The sequence below is a fragment of the Brassica rapa genome, chromosome A02, assembly GCF_000309985.2.
Source record: "Brassica rapa cultivar Chiifu-401-42 chromosome A02, CAAS_Brap_v3.01, whole genome shotgun sequence".
Lineage (NCBI taxonomy): Eukaryota > Viridiplantae > Streptophyta > Magnoliopsida > Brassicales > Brassicaceae > Brassica > Brassica rapa.
In genome coordinates this window covers 29,253,669-29,275,179 of record NC_024796.2, presented here as the reverse complement: position 1 = coordinate 29,275,179, position 21,511 = coordinate 29,253,669, and the positions used below count along the sequence as shown (strand labels likewise).

The 21,511-nt window shown below is 33.2% G+C and overlaps 1 protein-coding gene across 1 annotated transcript; it reads right to left on the bottom strand.

The window, feature by feature from the left end:
* Positions 1-6,428: 6,428 nt before the first annotated feature.
* LOC103854856 (protein fantom) lies at positions 6,429-7,928 on the bottom strand. Its single transcript, XM_009131814.3, has 3 exons — positions 7,084-7,928; positions 6,734-6,807; positions 6,429-6,641 (listed from the first exon to the last, which is right to left on the bottom strand). The coding sequence occupies exons 1-3, from the start codon at positions 7,834-7,836 to the stop codon at positions 6,557-6,559; spliced, it is 912 nt and encodes a 303-aa protein (XP_009130062.1). The 5' UTR covers positions 7,837-7,928; the 3' UTR covers positions 6,429-6,556.
* Between the last annotated feature and the right edge of the window lie 13,583 nt (positions 7,929-21,511).

Below are 21,511 nucleotides of genomic sequence, written 5' to 3'. Positions count from 1 at the left end.
GTGTACAAGTGTGGTGGAGAGATGAAGTGATGACTTTTGGTTTAAGCCTTAAGGAATAAAAATCCAAAGATATTTTGTGGCCTAACCTAAACGAACATGCATCCACTTCTTTCAATCAGATTCTTTATGTATGTGCCATAGATCATCCTCTCTTTCGTGCGTGGCCAACCAAATTTTGATATTTTTCTTGTTTCTTTACAGTATGATATATTTTTTTTTTTAAGACTATTTTAGATATTTTTCAGTAGCATCATATGGCCATTGCCTTGTTCATTTATAAAAAGTTAACTAGTAGACAATAATGTGCGTTTAACATCCACTTGAGACAATCTGCATATCTAACCAATCGATTCATAAATGAAATGAGACCAATCATTAGAGTATCTCCAACCCCACTCCATATTTTATTCCAAAATGGAAAAAAATGGAATGAAAATAGAGTGATGAACAAAAAATAAAAGCATTACTCTATAAATGGAGTAATCCTTTTATTTTTTGTTCATTACTCCATTTCCCACTCAATTTTCTCAATTTTGGAATAAAATATGAAGTGGGGTTGGAGATGCCCTTAGCCACCAATGATTCCGTATTTATGTAGCTGAAGGGATATTGATGTTGTGGTCGATAAAAGATTGCAAATCTTGTTTCAAAATAATAATTACGACCTACAAACCTATCTAGCTGACCTATGGAAAGGTTAATGTAAGAACGATGTTTTTAGATTTTGTCATTTAGTATATATATATTAATTCGCAATGAAGAATGTACAATATAACAAACTAAGTCCCACATTGGAGAATTAGACAAGGAGTATCTAATATATAAATAGATGTCCAACTCTAATAGTACGAGGCCTTTTGGGATGGAAACCAAAAGTAAATCCATGCGGGCTTGCCAATTAGGCCCAAAGTGGACAATATCGTACTAATCGGATAATATAGAGTTGGACACGGGATTTCACAATCCCAACAATTGGTATCAGAGCCGGTTGACGAGAAATCTGCAAGAAAGACCGAAATACCCTTTGAGTGATGAATGAGTGATGAATGGGTATCCTATGAGTTAGGAATGAGAGGTGTGTGGCAGAAATCAAGTCAGAAGATTCTGGAAGTCAGTTGTGGGACACGAGATGAATGTGATCCTTAGTTTGAAGGGGAGAATGTGATATAACAAACTAAGTCCCACATTGGAGAATTAGACAAGGAGTGTCTAATATATAAATAGATGTCCAACTCTAATAGTACGAGGCCTTTTGAGATGGAAACCAAAAGTAAATCCATGCGGGCTTGCCAATTAGGCCCAAAGTGGACAATATCGTACTAATCGGATAATATAGAGTTGGACACGGGATTTCACAATCCCAACACATTTGACAATTAGTGACATGTGATGATTGAAAACCAAAAACATGTTTCAATATGTGGATGAAAATTATATTACTTTTGGTTCACTAGAAGTGACAATTCGAGTAAATATCCAAGATCACATGGCATCTTCGTTTAAAATGGTATAAACTCATATTTTTAGGTATTTGCCTGAAATTGTTACATATTCCATTTGATACCAGTAAATTGGTTAGTTTTTATTTCCAATTATGGATTCATTTTGCAATTCAGTGAGCTATATGACAACATCCAGAACTGAGTATTAAATAAAATATTTTTTTTGTTAAAAAATTTAAAGTTATTTTTATGTTCGCTTTTCAAAACTTGTAATCATTTTTGTTTATTTCTAGTTTGATCCTAAGTTTGAGTCCGACGGATTGGAGACTCTTGTCAAAGTGATTAAAAAGTTATTATCTAATTTTGACGATCCCTTATTAAACTTTTTTTTTGGTAGGGATCCCTTATTAAATTTTTGATCACAACGTTTAGTAACAATTTGGATTATAATAACTTCTCATAAAAAGAAGTTTACTAATTAGCTTAACAATACATATTTGTTTTATGTGCTATTCATATGTTGCATCATCATTTAGTAACATTTGTGATAAAATCATATTTTATACTAACGGTTGGTTGCGCTTCACGCGAAAAGTTTGTACATTATGATTTACATATTTTTCGAAATTTTTAGTTATATATTATATGTCAATCATTATTTTCGTGATTGCTTTTATTTATATATTATCTGATGTTATATGTCAATCATCCACTCGTTTAAAGTTATTTGATGTTATGATATAAAAGATAAGTATCGTTGTCATTAACAAAATTTCATAATCCAATTGTTGAGTGATAAGTCTAGATGTACCACTTAAGAATCAATCTTTGATAAAAAAAAAAAAAGGATCAATCTAATCTTAAACTTATCTCAATCACCAAAAGTACATTTCATAAGGTATTTGATTTGAATCAAGTATCTAATGACAATTCAAACACAAGAACACTAAATGCAATTCAAACTTTCAACCAATAAGAGAAAATATGAGGGATTAGGCATTTGATTTCAAATGACTAAGATTCAATCTAGTGTGGCAATCTTTCAATTAAAAGTTTTTTTTTAAGTTTGGATCACTAATTTAAACAAGTTCTTTCCCAAGATAAATATTCATTTGCGATCCATTTAAACATCAATTCACATTGGTTTAATCCAACCAATCAATCATTAAGAGCACGTCTAATAAATATCTAAGCATACTTACATCAATTCTCATTTGTTACAAAGTCAAAGATCAATATCAATTTGGTTCAAACATTTCATCAGATACTTCCGGATATGAAATGTCTAATGATCTAGATTAGAGAGGTCAATTCTAATCTAGCATTAAGTACAATAGATAAGCAAGAAAACATAGAGATTTAATACTAAACACCCTACATCTTCACTTAATCAATCTAATCATCATAACCCATGAATACAATGAGAGTCTACTTACTAATCATCATGTTTAACCTTAAACCTATGATAGATTCAAGACTAATCATTTTTTTTTGTCAAAACAAACAGACCACTTGGGAATAAACGTTGTTTGATAAGAGAGTTCAACAACAATAGAGTAGGTTCATCAGAGATATAAAGAGAAAGAGAATTTCAACCTCAAAGAAATTCAAACCAATATTGCGTAAAGGCAATGGTTGGTGGCACAATTTGAAGCTCGGGTTGATGATTTCGGACGGTGTACCTGCTTAAGGCGTAAAGAGGCCCATTGTATCCAGGATCCATGTTAAGCTCATGAGTCTCAGCCTCGAAGCGAAGCACGCCGCGGGCCAATCTGCAGCGGAAGATGACATCCGGCGCTCCAGTGTCTTGTTGTATGCTGCTTTGACCTTGGATCCATTCATTTTGGTTAAATGTGGGGATTGTCAACCCGCCACAACCCTGCCGTCAACGATGGGATCCGGTACGGGTTTATCGGTGGCCCGAACAAGTCAGCATTGTGGAAGATCGTAAGCCACTCGACAATGGTTAGTCTACGCACCACGGAAGCTGCAACAATGTTGGCAATGTGGGGAGGTAAGGTAATGGGAGGGACGTGGTTGTACGCCATTCTTCCTGAAGGAGGCGGAGAGTAACGGCGACAAACAGGCGGAGAGGAACGGCGACGAAGGAATCTCGCGAATCGCACAAACTATGCAAATCTCATGAACGACGAACGGCAAGACTAATCATGTTAAAATATGAAATAAACTCAGATTACTCAAAGAAAGAAAGATTAGATTACTCAAAATTCAATCTTTTGTCATTTTTTTTAAAAAAATTCTTATCAGTATTAAATTTATACTTAAAAAGGTTTTGGAATTCATGAGGTCACTTTTAAAAAAAAAAATCCATATACATTTAAATAAGTCTTTTTTATATAAAAATAAAATAAAATTTTCATTTTTGTTCTTATGTTTATTTTTTTCTTTGTTATATTATTTTTTGAAATCGTTGTTTTGATTATGTATTAGTTCTTTGTTGTGGTTTACTTTTTACTTACATTGACTTTAATAACCACAAGGAGAAAAACTGTCATATTCAGTCCTTTTAAAATATTGCTAATGAATTGTCCTAATTTTTATTATTATGAATTTTTTTCATAATATTTTTAAACTCTGTAGTTTTGTTATATTATATATTTTGGTTATATTATGTAATTCTCAAAATTTGAATTGTTTTATTTTGTTTGTTTTGGTTATATTTCTGTTTTTTTAACACAATATTTTATTTGATTATGTACTAATTTTTTGTTGTAGTTTTCCATCAATTTTAAGTTTCTCTATATTTGAGTTTAGTGAAAAAACATTATTTGCTTTACTTTCTTTTAGAATTTGATAAAATTGAAAATTCAGTATCGTAAATAATTTTTAATCTTTTAAAAAATGTAGACATTTATTTTGGAAATTTATATATTATAAGATTATATTATGTATTTTCATTAAATTATTATTTGCTTACTATTTTTCACCAAGTTTAAGGTATATTATGTATTTGTGCTAAATGTTTATTGTATCATATTTTTTATATATTCAAACTGATTTCTTACAAGAAATATATATTATGTATTAATCTCTGGTTCTGGTTTTCAATTATTTTCTTTGTTCATTTCTTTATATTTAAGTTTCTGGTTCGGGTTTTCGGTTATAGTTTGGGGTTATGGGTAAAATTTCACTTTTAGAAAAATATATTTTGGGTTGGTAAAATTTTGGGTGTTTCGGTTCTCCGGATTACGTTTACGGGTAAAATTTTGGAGCTTTTGAGTATATGAATATTTTTTAGGTATTTATTTAGATTTCGGGTATTTTTGTGTTTTGGGTACTTCATGTTTTTTTGGATTCTAATACTCAAACCAATCCGATCATGTTATGTATTCAAAAATTTAATTTATTTTACAGATATTTGAATTATGAGTCCAAACTAATCCGGAACCAAAAAGAACCGACCTTAACTTAAACTATAGATTTTAAAATAATTAGTTATGCAAATGTTTAAGATCCGAATAACCCAGACCCACAGATCTAAACATGAGCCCTATGTTTCAAAACATTTTATCTCCTTTGATATAATGTTGAAATATTAAAGTATATTGGTATAACTAAACTAACATATGAAACATCTGATATATTTTAAATCAAATTTTCAAAAGTCAAGAGTTTAAACTAAATGTTTTGAAAGTCAAGATATCTTGTACATTCGTGTGATTGAAATAATTTGGGATGCTAAAATGTAAAAGTATAACAATTTTCGTTATAATAATTGTTGAAAATAGTGAGTTATTTATCAAAACGTAATAAATTTTAAGTTGTTGCTACTTGCTATAGTAAACGCATGCTATGACATTTGGTTTTATATTATAGGTTGGACTAAAAAATAAAAGAGTCCAAACAACTTTTATTGGTAAATTTTTTAAGACCTTTTCTATTTTAATTGTATATTGGTATAAAGATAGATAGATCTCCAACATCAAATACCCATCGTTTTTATATTCTCTCATTTCATCTGTCTTTGTAAAAATGATCATGCAGGTGCTAATAATATATATTTTAATCTACCGATGTTGAGAAAACTATATCACTCTTGTTATGCATTAGGATAAAGAGCTTTGAGGCAAATGCCCTTGTGTCTAAGATTTCTTATCATTCACTTTTTAAATGAATGTGAAACCAATACAACTAAAAATAGAGAATGAAGCATTTAGCAATACTATTTTTAAGTTATTTCAACCAGTAAAAAGTTGTTTTCACATAATTCAGTTTCAAATAGTAACAGAATTATAAATTAGTCACCATTCATTTTTTTCTATTCTCAATCTACACAATGCACCATAACATATCATCATTTTAGTTTGATAAGTGTTAGTAGTTTGAACGGTTCAGTTTTGCGGCTGTTCTGCGGTTGTAAACTCAATCAAGTGAGTTATATACCTCTATTTTTACGTGAAGCACAAGATTTTTTTAAAAAAAGACAAAATTCTCGGTAAGTATACATTTTACAATAATATTCTTTAAACTACAAATCTTTCTGCGACAGTTATCAGAGCCAATCAAGCAATATGTTGAGTAGAAAATAGGAAAGCTGTTCAGAAACACATGAATCTCGTAAGAGAAGTTAATGTAAGACTCAATGTTAGAGGAGAAGAGTTTAGTAAAGGACCCTGCTTGGATCCGTAGAGGCAAGGTAAACATGTCATTCTTGTCGATTTGTCGAGTCTTGACTCTATATACAGACCCATTCTTTCACGTCCATATACTGCTGGTATTTAATGACGAAGCAACTATGTATCCATAGTACAAATCCATTAGCTAAAATCTTAGGAGCTAACTAATAGTTTCTATGGTACTTTAAGGAACATTGTTTTCAAAGAAGAATGATCCTTTTGTTACGGTTATTGTCCGTACCAAATACTTTGAGATGCCACCACTGAGCTAGGGTTCTGTGTACATACCAAAAAAGGTCAAACGACTCTCTGTACTTAATTCTGTTTTACTTTTTGAAGTAAAAGAAAATGAATCTGAAATACGATCTTAATTCTCTTTAAATAAATCAGATAATAGCATAAACAAGAATGTTACATAATAATCATACAACAGAATCATCATATACATAAAGGCAAAGGTTTAGCTTAGTGGCTCTATCAGGCCAAAGACCTATGGCCACGAGCCTCAGGTTCGCTGTTCTTCTTGCTAGTATGTAGTAGGCTTCTTGGTTTAGATGGCAATCTGGATAAAGACAAGAAATAAGAGACAAGTGAATTAAAAAAAAAAAAGTAGGAACCATAGATTCGTAAGACTCGTAGCTAAACTAAACTTGCCTACGCAAGAGAGTTCGGTTGGCATTGCTGCTTTGTGGATCATCACGAAGATCTTCACTTGAGTAATGTGGACTCTGAAATGAACATATAGATTTTAGTACTGAAGCATGGCATATTATTACTTTACTCAGTTTTAAGACAAGGATCTGTAATAACAACTTTCAATCTACAAACATTTTTAAATTCTCCGACACTAGTTCTCAGTTCAGTTTCAAAACCTACTACTTCATTAAAAGAACTAATCTAACTTAAATGAGCTCGACCAAACTCAATGTTACTAATTAAGCTCAGTTACGGTCGGAGAATCAAACACTAAAAAGAGATTAGACAAAACAAAAAAGAGTACTCACGTTGTCTGAAACTGATCTTGAAAGCTTCATCTTCTTGCTTTTCCGACCAATTTCACCACCGTCAACATCGCACTTCCTCTTCTTCTTCTTCTTCTTCATCTTGATCGTCTTCTTCTTCTTCTTCTTCTTCGATGAGACGGCACCACGCGAGTTACCCTTCTTGTCCCTCACTTTCCACACGTTTCTCCTCCGGAACACAACCTTCTCCGCCTTCCAGATCTTGAAGCTCGTGTCGATCACCGTCACCTCGCTCCTCGAAAACCCGACCAGATCCTTCTCTCCTTCCTCCTCCTCCTCCTCCTCCTCGATGCCGTCGTCTTCCTCCTCAACGACTCTTCTCCTCTTCTTCTCCCTCTTCTCCGTGGCGAATTTGGGCCGTTGGGGAGGAGGAGGAGGAGGAGTCCCGACGGAGCAATGCTTAGGGTTCGATTGCTTCCTCGGGAGCTTCTTCACCGGAACCGTCGCCGTCGAGCGAGAGGAGCCGCTGTAATTGAAGAGCTCCGAGAGTACATCGCTCATCACGCCGTACCATTCTCCCCGATTCGGATCCGATGGACTATCCGTTAGCTCCGGATCCGAGGGAGTCGGAGCAGACGGAGGAGAATCGGAGGCGGAGTGGTTGCGGCGGAGGAAGTCGTCGAGGGAAAGAGGAGTACCGGAAGCATCGTCGTCTTCGGTGGTGGAGAGTCCTTTGCTTAAGCGGAGACGGTCGAGCCAAGTGGAGGAGGCGACGGGCGTGTCGGAGCTGAGCATCGGAGACGACGATGTTACAAGAAAATAAAATGTTTGACTCGCTTGTTGTGTGTATTTAAAACAGTGCGCCGTTCGGATAACAGGAAAACTACAATTGTAGTTTTGTCTCCAACTACGCGTCGTCTTCGTATTAATTTAATTCTCACATATTAAATGTGCTAGATATAGCTTACAAATCTGAAATCCCCCAATTAGTAGACAGTAGACTTATCCATTGGTTTAGTAAAACGGATTAGTTGAGAAGAAATCGAAACTCTAGCAACAAAAAAATCTACTGGTTATGAAATTTTAATAGAAAGGTGTTACAATCGACAGAGCTAGGTAGAGAACAGAGGATATGAGCTGGAGAGTAACCTTCAATTACAAATCAAAACACCAGATACGGGAGTAATATTATTATTCTGGTCAAGTTTATTCACAACAAGAGATCAAAATACTAGCATTTGGTAATCAGATAGACACAGAGAGGCATGGCGGACCAAGATGTAAGAGTGCGCATTCACCAAAACCTACGGGTCTATAGCTAAATCCAACTTCAATCACTCTACATCTGCGGCTAACATCACGTGAAATGCTTAGCAATCATAAAGGAAACGTTCTAAATTCGCTAAATGAGTTGTTATGAAACCAAAAGAACAAATCAATAGATTTGTTTATATCAAACATGCATTTAGTGGAGAGCCAATATTCTGACTAAAACTATCTATCAAGGTATTATACCAACTGAGAGATGAGTTGCTATCAAGAAGATCTTGCACCCCAAACACTCTGATGCATAAACAAAGAAACTGGTCTAATCAGAAACTAACCTAGTGACACTTCAATCAAGAATCCATAGAACCAATTCTAGCTACAAGACTATGTAACTGCGACGAAAGCAACTTGCAGATGGACCCTAACCAACAATCAAGTGAGTTTTCAGTTTGAGCTTAGAATGCAATATCAACGTTTTCGTTAGTGTTCTAAAAATTGGTGTACGCGGCAAATCGGTTTATCTCCTAACCAGCCGAGTAAACCGACAACGGATCAATCCCATTAGGTCCAGCTACAGTCGGCACAGCTCCCAAATCAACGCCTCCGTGTCATCACCACCCGAACAATTATGCTTACAGCTCTGCGGAGCTCAAGCTACACCATTAACACTACCCTTATGGCCATCAGGCGATGCCGCTCCAGCTCCGCAACAGGCATCGTCGGCAAGCGAATATCAAGAATCACAACCTTATAATCGTCGACATGTACCTCAAGTATTGCTTGTTCCACACGATTCTTAATAGTGGAGTGTTCCTTGTCGCGCAAGTCAAAGATCCTGACGGACCCATCGGCGGAGACAGACGCAAAGACTCTAGCTTCTCCCCACGCTATGTCGTGAACCTCTTATCGTGCGCTAGTTTTCGAGGAAGTTTCTGACGGCGATGCGGTGGTTTGAGGAGGCTCCTGCGTGGAGAGAAGAGAAGGCCATGGCGCAGAGTGGGTTAGGAGAGTCGTACGTGACGGCTGTTTCTGATCTTGAGAAAGAATCCGGAACTGAGTTATACAGGATTTGATTCGGTGTTTGATTCGTACACGACCACATCTCTCGTTCTTCAGACAGAAAGTTGTTAGTAAAAGAAATTTGTAAAGTTAGTGTCAGTGGCGGAGTTAGCATCGCATTTTAGATAGGTCATTTACTAAACTAATTATGTAAAATTGTTAAGAAGATATTAAAGTGGGTCAAAAGAAAAAATTAGTCTTGAGTTATGGGGGTCAAACTAAAGGTTTTTAACCAAATATTCTGAAAACTACCTAAAATATATAAGTGAAATTCATGTTTTATAAAAATCACAGGGGTCAGCTGACCCCCCTCCCACCCACATAGCTCCGCCACTAGTGTCAGTACGACCCATGGTGACGCCATGCATATACGGGCTAAACTCTCTGTCTTGATCAGTAATCTTTGATGTTTCTATAGATAGTGGGCCTTTCTACCCGTCGTGGGCCTTATTTGTATAGATTGTGGACCTTTTATTGCTAAGTGGGCTTTCTACTTTCAATCCTAGTTTTGCATACAGTATTTCTTTTAGAGGAAAGTAGAAGAATGATAATAGATGTACTATGTACTTATTATGTAGATGATGAAACTTGATCGCACATGAAATTGATGGAATATAACTATTTCCTTGTTCTTTATTTTATAAGATGATTCAAAAATTATATTATTTTATTTGATTTGTTAAAGTTTCTATCTTGAATTACTTGTTTAATAGATTATAACTATTATATTATTATTATGTAACACTTGTTTTGATGTTTTTAGTTTTTTTCATCAAATAAATTTTATATTGAAATAAAATTTGGTTCAAGCAAATATTTATACTCTTTATGAATTTGATAACGTTTCTATCTAGAATTACCTTTTAATATTTTATGACTACTATAGTATGTAATACTTGTTTCGATATTTTTTTAAAAAAATACTTGTTTCGATATTAAATATATTTTCTATTTAATATAATTTATTTATATTATTTTGGATCATCTATCACGATTAGATAACCATGACCACTAAAATATTTTTTAATTAATAATTAGATAATATTTATATAAAACCAACTAATTCAGTATATATAAAGTTTAGATCTCTAGTTATGATTTTTAAATACGTTGAAACACAAAAAATGATGGATAATAACCAAAACTAGGAATAACATAAAAACACAATGATTGAAATCAATATTTAATCAATTTGCTTTACGCCTTTATAAATGATGGGTCCAGTCCTACATATGCTTGTTCCTTAACTTTTATTATGTCGACTTCTTTGAAAAATGAATGATCATTTTTGTATACGTTTGTAGCTTGATGAGAGTTATTTACTCAATTTCACAAATGTATATTTAACAGATTAATATTAATTATGAATTTTAATTACAGACTAATCTCTAATGGTATCTTTTTTTTTTATCAATCTCTAATGGTATCTAAGAAATCCAACAATGATGTCATTGACTTAGTCAACTTAATGTATGAACGTACAATGTTTTGGTACTACTCATTTAGTTGACTAAGTCAATGACAACATTCTTGGATACTAGTCATCTATGATCTAGCTAATGGTTTGTGGACTCATGGGATCTAGTCCTCGATAGAAGCTATTATGCATGGTATTGAACTTCAGAAGGGGTTATCAATTTCTTTTCTTCTATTTTTTTTCTAAAGAAGAGGTTTATCAATTTTGAAGAGTCATTTTTAGATCATCTTTGACCCATCTCTATTTTAGAGATTTACTAGGGTAGTACCCACGCTTTGAAATCGCAAAATTGTTTTCTGTTGACAAATTTACTAACATGTATATTTTTAGGTATGAGCTTTTGGGTTTTGGTTCGCTTCTGGATTGTATTTTCTGGTTTTGTGTTTGATTTCGGTTTGGATGTGGTTTTTAGCTTTGGTTCAAAAAATATAGTAACCGTTCGGTTATTTATAAATTTAGTTTTAGTTTGACTTTAGTTATTTTGATTTTTAGTTTGGTTCAAATAAAAATGTTAGGAACCCAATAAAATTTTAAGTTCAACTGAGAGTGTTGGTATGAATAGGGATATGGAGTTTTCAATCTTGATTATGATTTAGGTTTATATATTTTTGGTTACATTTTCTAATTTTTATCTTGTGTTATTGAATGTCTTTATATTTTAAATATGTTTAGAGAATCGGTATATCTCAATGTTATATACCAAATCAAAAAATATTTGTTAATTTCGTATTTCTATGTGTCTAGACTTTGAACCGTGTTTTCAAACCCTGGGACAATTTTTAAGAGAAAACAATATGCATTCTATATATAGTTAAAGTACGGGATTGCCTTATTCGGCTCATCAATTCCATAATATAATAAAATTTACAAATGTAGAATATTACTCCCTCTATTTCATATTAAGAGTTGTTTTAGAATAAAATTTTCGTTACAAAATAAATATTTAAAATTTCAATGCAAAATTTATGAACTTTATTCTTCAGTTTCTTTTATTAGTGATTGAAATATGGTTTCCGTTTTAATTTATAAAATATACAAAATAAAATATTTTTTTAATATGTGTGAACAAATTTAAAAAGACAATTAAAATAAAACAAAGAATGTATACTTTAGTAAAATCTCAACAAAATTACAATAAAAATTATGTAAACTAATACATGTTTTCTATACAAATCAAAACTATAAATACCTTAAGATCTAATATTATTTTAATAATATTAAAGAGTGAATTATACATATAATATATAAAATTTAACCACATTGGGTGTGGATGCAACAAATTTTTGGAATTAATTTACAAACTAATGAATTTATTGTGTAAATATTTTGGTTGTCCATATAAAAATCAGAATGTTATTGTTAAAGAACTAAAAATATTTGAATCTCTTTACTATTAGTTTTCATTTTATATCTATAAACATAATAAATATCTCGCTGCACCTATTGTTGAAATATATTTCCATAGTTATACAATGTTGCTTTGTTTTTAGTTTTAAGGATTTGGGATATAAGAAATAGTAAAGAGGATATAATATATTAACAAATATTTATTTGTCCCCGCTGTGCTAATATTCTTTACACAAACGATATCATGAACAACGAAATGTGTTACAAAAGAAAAAAAAAAGAACAACGAAATTATCTGAGATTTTATTGTTCAGGAAGCAAAAATATTTGTATTTGGAAATTAAGCATGTTATATAAGTCATTATAATGTACAAAGTATAAGATAATATCAATAAGGTATATTTGAAACGAAGTCTTATATAATATGTTTTATGATTCACATAATGTTAGGTTAAAACTATAGGGCACAATGAACTCTAATATAAAAGTATCATATATTTTGGTCTACTTTTGAGTATGAATTTCAGTGATATTATCTATTGAATTTGCCTATGATATTTATTTATATGATTTAAATTAATTGACTAAATAATGTGTTGAGAAAAAAATATATATTTAATAAAAGCTAATTTGAAGATATGTAGAAATAATAGGAAGGTTGGTTAAAATGATATACAGTATATAGAAATATAAGGAAGGCTAGTCAATAGATAAGTCACAACATTTTTAATAGGTCTGAAAAAAATATGTCAAGGTAGTTTCATATAGAACTCTATTTTAATAGATTAGATATACAAAAATAAAATTAAAAAATTAAAAATTTGCACCAATATATTCTTTTATAATATAAAATATTATTTTTTTATTATTATACAAGAACACATTGAAGAAATTTTTGATCTCTATTATAAAGTTTTATAAAATAGAGTTGGGTTGGAAATGTCCATATATATTCTCAATAGTAAGATACCTTATGCACTTAAAATAATATTTTAAATAAATTTATTTGTCTAATTAAACTTTAAATAAAAATTTGAACTATTCATCACTTGACATGTGTATATGCAAAGCCGTGCCTCCTTTCACCAAAAAGAAACATTGGCTTAGAGCATCATTTAAAAAAAAAAAACAAAACTTAATACCATATATGTAACTAGTACTTACTTTTTTTTTTGAGCAACATAACTAGTACTTACTAATCTCAAGTAATAGTATATTACTTTCTTGCTCTGTTTTCCCTTTTACTTTTTCTTGTTTCTTATTAGCTGTAAGTTGTGATACTTTCGAGATTTGTTTTTGAGTCGAAACTTGAAATCTCTTCTCAATGAAATATCATTGTAAGAAGAGTAATAGTATACAGTATATTGATCTGGGTTTAGTTATAAGACTTTATAAATCATATTAGTAAGCAAGATATGAGCCACAACAAATAAATACATTTCTTAATCTATTATTAGGTCACTATTAAAATTTACTTAAAACATTAAAAAAGATTTAAACTTCCCTGACCAGCTTCTTTTTACGAACATGTCCTCGAATTCGAGTTTTTTTCATTTAAATTCAAGGTTTCATATTAACAAAGTAGCTTCATCTCATTTTTTTCTTTCTTATATCTCATTTTAAGGATTTAAGTGACTGATTTGTTAAGACATCTTTTTATGAACGAGGGCATATTTTGTTTTAATCGCTTATGTATGCTATTATGGCTCGCACGGCTCTGTGTATATGAATCTAACAAGAGAAAGACTTGGGTTCACCCTTATGGTGAACCTAAACCAATCAAAAATTAGCATACTAAATGCAGTCTTTTTCATAAAAGGAAACAAAATATTTCGAATTTACTTTTTAAAATAAATAGATAAAAAATAAATAAAAATATTAGTAGTCGTAAAAAAACATTTTTTCTAAAAATTGTTAACGTCCACAATAAATCCTAAACCCTAAATCATAAACACTAAACCTAAACCCTAAACACTAAACCTTAAACTCTTAGATAAACCCTTGGGCAAATCATAAATCTTTAGATAAACCCTAAAAACTAAACCCTAAAATTTAAGGTAAATCCTAAACCTTTGGGTAAATCCGAAACCCTTGGGTAAATCCGAAACCTTGGGCAAATTTTAAACCATTGAATAAAATCTTTTGGGTTTAGGTTTTATCCAAGGATTTATGATTTTTCCAAGAATTTAGCGTTTATCCAAAGGCTTAGGGTTTAGTGTTTAGAGTTATGAACTTAGGGTTCAGTATTTATGATTTACATAAGGATTTATGATTTACACAAGGATTTAGAGTTTACCTAAGAGTTTAGAATTTAGTGTTTAGAGTTTAAATTTAACGTTTATGATTTAGGGTTTAGGGTGGACGGCATTAACAATTTATAGAAAACAAATATTTTTTTACAGCTATTAATATTTTTATTTATTTTTATCTATTTATTCTAAGAAGTAAATTCAAAAATTTTTATTTCCTTTTATGATAAAAACTGTATTTAATATACTATTTTTTGATTGGTTGGTGAACCCAAGTTTTTCTCATCTAACAATTGTTTTGTATATTATAGATATAAGGTGTTCTCTTTACCAAAATTTACACTTTTCTTATTTTTTATTTTTAATTATTTTGTTAATTACCATTGGAAGTGTTCTTAGAAAACAATTTATTGGTTATGAATGCCTATCAAACGGTAAGTTATCCTGTGAGTGGGATTTTATAAGTTTTATGTTAAAACATTTTAGATTATTAGTATCGACTTTGCATGTCCAGGAGCACTATATTTATAATAAATAATAGACTTATAGCCGTATAAATTGTTGTGAAACAATAGATTTAGAGCTGAATGATTCTCTATATCATTAATGAATAAGTGTTCCCTTTATATAAGGGATTACAAGATAAGTAAAAGTAAAGTATCCAAAACCTAAACTTACTAGGATTAGAAAAACTACTAATACATAATAATGGAAAGATAACAATTACAAGGAAAAAGAAAGACGGTTTCCTTTTCTCCAAGCCGCCTCTCTCTCTCTCTCTCCATGTCGTCTCTCTCTCTAAGCGTATGGGCCGGTTAAAGACCGGGCCGGTTAAAGACCGGGCCGGTTAAAGACCGGGCCGGTTATGGACATCCATTAATTGATTTATAACACTCCTCTTTGGATACCATAACCATTCAGGGATTATAATACGTTTAATTTTGCCTCATTAAAACCTTATCAGGAAAACTCAGTGGAACAAAACCATGATGAAGGAAAAAGAGTACAACACGTACTACTCCCTCTGATGTGAACCTCAGTGGAGGTCTTTCAGCCTACACATCCCAACCTGATGCGTGAGCTTCCTGAACGTGCAGGTAGGAAGTGCCTTAGTGAATAAATCGGCCGAGTTCTCACTAGACCGAACTTGGATCACTTTGATCTCTCCGGTCTTTTGCAAATCGTGAGTAAAGAAGAACTTAGGCAAAATATGCTTTGTCCTATCTCCTTTTATATAACCATCTTTGAGCTGAGCAATGCAAGCCGCATTGTCCTCAAAGATAGTGGTCGGCTCTTTACACTCGACCATCCCACAATCTGATCGGATATGTTGGGTCATCGACCTCAACCACACGACCTCGCAGCTGGCCTCATGAATGGCCTGTATCTCCGAGTGATTTGAAGATGTGGCCGCGATGGTCTGTTTCATGGAACGCCATGATATGGCCGTTCCTCCATGTGTAAAAACATATCCAGTCTGTGATATAGCTTGATGTGGATCTGATAGATAACCAGCATCAGAAAAGCTAACTAAACCATCCTTATTATGGTTAGTATAAAACAGACCCAAGTCTTTCGTTCCTTACAAGTAACGAAGAACATGTTTGATGCCGTTCCAGTGCCTTAGGGTCGGACATGAGCTGAACCTGGACAGTAGATTCACGGCAAAGGCTATATCAGGCTGTGTATGAGTTGCCAAGTACATCAAAGCTCCTATGGCACTGAGGTAAGGCATTTCAGGACCAATAACGTTCTCATCGTCCATCTTGGGACGGAAGGGATCAGTGTCCGGTCCAAGTGATCTCACGACCGTGGGACTGAACAGAGGATGGCAATCGGCCATATTAAATCTCTTGAGTACTTTCTCTGTGTAAGCCTTTTGATGCACAAGGATACCATCACTTATGTACTCAAGCTGTAATAGAATTTCGTTTTCTCGAGATCTTTCATCTCAAATTCCTTCTTAAGGTATTCAACTGTTTGGGAAATCTCTCTAGAGGTTCCAAGGATGTTCAGATCATCAACATATACTGCTATGATCACGAACCCTTGATTTTTGAATTTATTTATGAAAATACATGGACTGATAGGGTCATTTCTATATCCCTCTTTCACTAGGTAGTCACTGAGTCTATTGTACCACATCCGTCCAGATTGTTTCAGTCCATAAAGAGATTTTTCCAACTTAATAAAATGTTGGTCTCGAGATTTCTCTTTGCTTTTCAATTCTATACCCTCTGGAACTTTCATATACATTTTATTATCCAGTGGACCACATAGGTATGCGGTTACAACATCTATTAACCGCAAAATTCAGACCCTCTCTCACGGCAAGACTTATCAAAAATCTGAAGGTCGTAGCATCCACCACACGGGAGTATGTCTCCTCATAATCAATTCCAGGTCTCTGTGAGAATCCTTGTGCAACAAGTCGTGCTTTATATCTCACAACTTCTCCTTTCTCATTTCTCTTTCTCACAAAGACCAATTTGTATCCCATTGGTTTAATATCATGAGGTGTTCGGATTATTGGACCAAACACACCTCTCTTTCTCAGTGATTCTAACTCCACGTTTATGGCTTCTTTCCACTTAAGCCAATCTGATCTTTGCATGCATATATAGACGTGGGTTCTTGATCCTCATTATCCATAAGTTCAAGTGCTACTTCATAAGCAAATAAATCATCCATGTCGACATGTTTTCTGTTCCACTGTTTCCCAGACAAGACATAGTCAATTGAGATCTCATTATTATCTATCCCATCAGTACCATGAAGCAAGGCGTCCCGAGCAACATTATTTGGCACATCAGGGCCGGCCACTTTAATGGCATCAGGTCCGGCCATGTCTAGATCCGGGTCGGACGCGGCCACATCACGGGCTTGATCGGCCGCGGCCGTGTCTGGTGTCTTATGAACCTCGGTTGCATCTTTCTTTATTTTCTGAGGGTTCTTATCTTTGGAACCTATTGGTTTACCACGTTTCAAACACTGGCTAAACTCTGTAGCAATGTGATTGTGTCCTTCTTGAAAATCAATTCTTATTGGTGCATTAGCAACTGGTATATATGACTTAGTCACTCTTTTCGGGTCAACAAAAGAATCTGGCAATTGATTAGTTAGCTTTTGTAAATGTATAATCTTTTGAACTTCAAGATCACACTCTTGAGTTCGAGGATCTTGCCAAGAAATGGATGTTTGATTTCATGAAATTTCTTTTATCATTTTGCTGCTGTCTCCCCCTAAAGTCGGATTTTCAAATTCATTAAAATGACAATCCGTATATCTGGCCTTAAAGAAATCACCTGTAGTTGGTTCAAGATATTTTATTATCGTGGGGGAATCAAATCCGACATATATCCCCATCCTCCTTTGAGGTCCCATCTTTGTTCTCTGTGGTGGAGCTATAGGAACATAAACGGCACAGCCGAATGTCTTAAGATGAGATACGTCTGGCTCATGACCCGTAAGTAATTGTAATGGGGAATACTTGTGTTCACTTGATGGCCTAATGTGTATGAGCTCGGCCGCATGCAGGACAGCGTGTCCCCATGCAGAGACCGGAAGCCTCGCCTCATGAGAAATGGTCGGGCTATGTGATGTATACGTTTTATAAATGACTCGGCCAAGCCGTTCTGTGTATGTACATGTGCCACGGAGTGTTCTACACTTACCCCCATGGACCTACAGTAGTCATTAAACGCTTGGGAAGTGAATTCACCAGCATTATCAAGACGTATAGTCTTTAATGGAAAATCTGGAAATGAGCTTGTAATCGAATTATCTGAGCAAGTAACCTAGCAAATGCTTGGTTTCGGGATGATAGGAGACAGACATGCGACCATCTAGTGGACACATCTATGAGGACCATGAAATATCTAAACGTCCCACAAGGTTGGGTATATAGGTTCACAGATGTCTCCTTAAATCCTTTCCAGAAAGTTTATAGTCTTTTTAGTGACTTTAACTGGTGATGGCCTAGAAATGAGTTTTCCTTGGGAACAAGCAACATAAGATAGGTGCTTAGGAATGACTCGTTTCTCTTTAAGGGAATGGCCGTTTGAGCTCATGATCAGTTTACGCATCATGGACAACCCGGGATGGCCAAGCCGGTCGTGCCATAGAGTGAAGTTGTCCAATGCCTCTTTAAAAATGGCATTGGCTTCGATCATACTGACTTTAGTATGGTAAAGACCAGTAGATAGTGCGGGTATGGATTCTAAGACTTTCTTATGGCCTTGGGCGAGATCAATGATCTGGAGGAACTCTTTGTTTCCTTCGCCCTTGGTTTCAATATGATAGCCATTCAATCGAATATCTTTAAAGCTTAGTAGACTTTTCTTAGAGTTGGGTGAATACAAGGCATCAGATATCTCAAGATGTGTACCCATAGGCAACAGGACACTGGCCTGGCCGTTTCCCTCTATGAGGCTAGCTATACCCGCAATGGTTGAGATGGTGGCATTTTTAAGTCATATTAAATCATAATCTACTTTCAATTTCTAATCATATTAATAGGCGGTTATGTGTTGTGGTCTTCTTCAACCATAATTCATGTGGTAGTGTATCAGAAGTTCAAAAAGAATCTGCTCTTGACAACATATGTGTTAGTTGGTATTTTTTTAGTTAGCATATACTATATTTTATTAGTTGTTAACAACTGGTTGCTAAGAAAACATGTACCTGACAACAATTCATTTATCAGATAACAAATTATTTATCAGACAATGTTCAACTCACAAAACATGTATCAATCCATATCTAACAAACCAAGAATAAAGCTGTATATTCAGCAGATGATATATCATCTAACAAACCATACAACATGCTTTGTTAGCTGAACATGATTATGTGTAACGTGTTAAAAAAATCAATCACATACCTAATAAAAAGAATAATGTATCTATTACAAAAATATGTATCAACTAATAAATAATGTATTAGCTAATAAATCAAATACCAAGCAAAATGTAACACCTAACAAACCATGTATCAATATAAGTGAAGTGTTAATTAATCTTCTAATCAAAATTTTGGGTGCGAATTAGGCATGTTACCAAAATAATAAAAAACTAATTTTGGTAGACCCTATGAAAGAAAAACAGTTTAACACATGAATCACGTATGAGAGTGGATCACAGTGTTAATGCAGTGAGGCCAGAGTAAAATGCAGAAATAAACAAGACACAAGCTTTTCTCTTTTCGAATTCACTAGAATAAGAAAGTCTTACACCAATCTTTTCTATTACAAAAATCCTTTAGGATTACCCCAATCCTAAGCTAAAACTTACCCTAGAGCCTAGACTTTTGTTTATCAGAATCTTCCCGATCCCGAGCTAAACTCCTCCTGAATCTAGACTTCAATCTTCCAACTCCTCGGAAGTACTTCACCAACTACGTCAGCACCTAGCGCAGAGCAGTGACACCAAAGGATTGATCACACAAGCACCAAACAATGATCTCTCGACTTTTTTTTCTTTTTCCAGAGACAACTCTCATCATAGAGGCACGTCCTCCATGTATACATAACCAGAACTTGCTCTCCAAGTTCTTCCAAAAGCAACTTAAGCAACTTTTCTTTTTCTCCCAAGGAATAACTCTCTTGCCTTTTTCTCTTCAAGTAATATCCATTACACTTAATGTAAATCTTCCAATAAACATATTGCTTCTTCTCCAAACTTAACAAGCCCACGGACATCACAATATTCGAACTTCAACCAAGCCCATCTTCATGACACACGCATGTACTACCTCCTGTAGTACTTCACGAACTGATACACAATATACATTTTCACACGGTTTTGTTTATCTTTAGGTACGATTGTGTTGTATATTGCTACACCAAAATATTATCTATTAAAATCAATAAGAAGATCATATGATAAAATTTAACAACACACATGAGAAGGCAAAGAAAAAACAGGTTAACACATGAATCACGAAGGGAGTACGATTCAAAAAAAAAAAAGAACGGATATATTATTTTTTACTCATAACACATTCATGCATCTTGAATTTGTCTTTTTTTTTTTTCCTGGCAATGTATCTTGATTCAATATCGGTAATTGATTAATATGCTGATGGGAGACATGGTTTTTTTTTTAGTAATTGTATTTTTTGTTAAAATCAACATATATGTATGTATATATGTATAAAACTGTAGATAGTGTCACAACGAGCCATTAGGCTCCGAATGGAGAAAGCGGATCAAGCGTTGCGGTTCTACCGGATCTAGCTCCGAATGGAGAAAGAGGATCAAGCGTTGCGGTTCTAGCGGATCTAGCGGATCGAGTAGAATAAGAGTGAATCAAGCGTATCGAGTGGTACAAGTGTGGATCAAGCGGATCTAACGGTTCAAAACATATGTTTGAATGGTGAAAGAGGATAAAAAGTGGTTCAAAGTACTGTATAAATTTAAATTAATATATATAAATATTTATTATACTATTTATTTTGATAATTAAGAAAAATTATTCTTTAAAAAGACTTTATAAATAAATAAAATTTATTCACAATATAATATAAAAAATTATTTTAAACATATATATTATTCTTTTTATTTTTAAAATTAAATATTTATCTTATTTTGGATGATTTTAAAATTTTAGTTATGTTTATCTATTTAATTTACGATTATTTAAAATTAATAATAGTCAACATAAATAAAATAAATCTTAATATATATTTTATAAATCTTAATATTTATTTTTAACAATGATAAACTTATACATAAATAAATTTAAAGTATATATTAGTAGAATGATGAATTATATAATATTACTTTATTATAAATTATAATAATATATTACATGTTAAGAAAAAAGAACCACTTGTACCACTCCAAATATGAAGGGTGTTTACTGTTACTAGTGGTTCTTAAGTTTTCTTTACAAAATGAACCACTTGTGGATCAGATTTTTTAAAAAGTGGGACATATAAGTTTTTTTATTTTTCTTGAATGGCAAATATTAGGTGGATGCTTCACAATGGTATAGGAACCACTTTTGTTCCATCTCCCATTCGAACTCTTAGAAGTGTTTGACACGGTACAAGATTCATCATTGTGCTT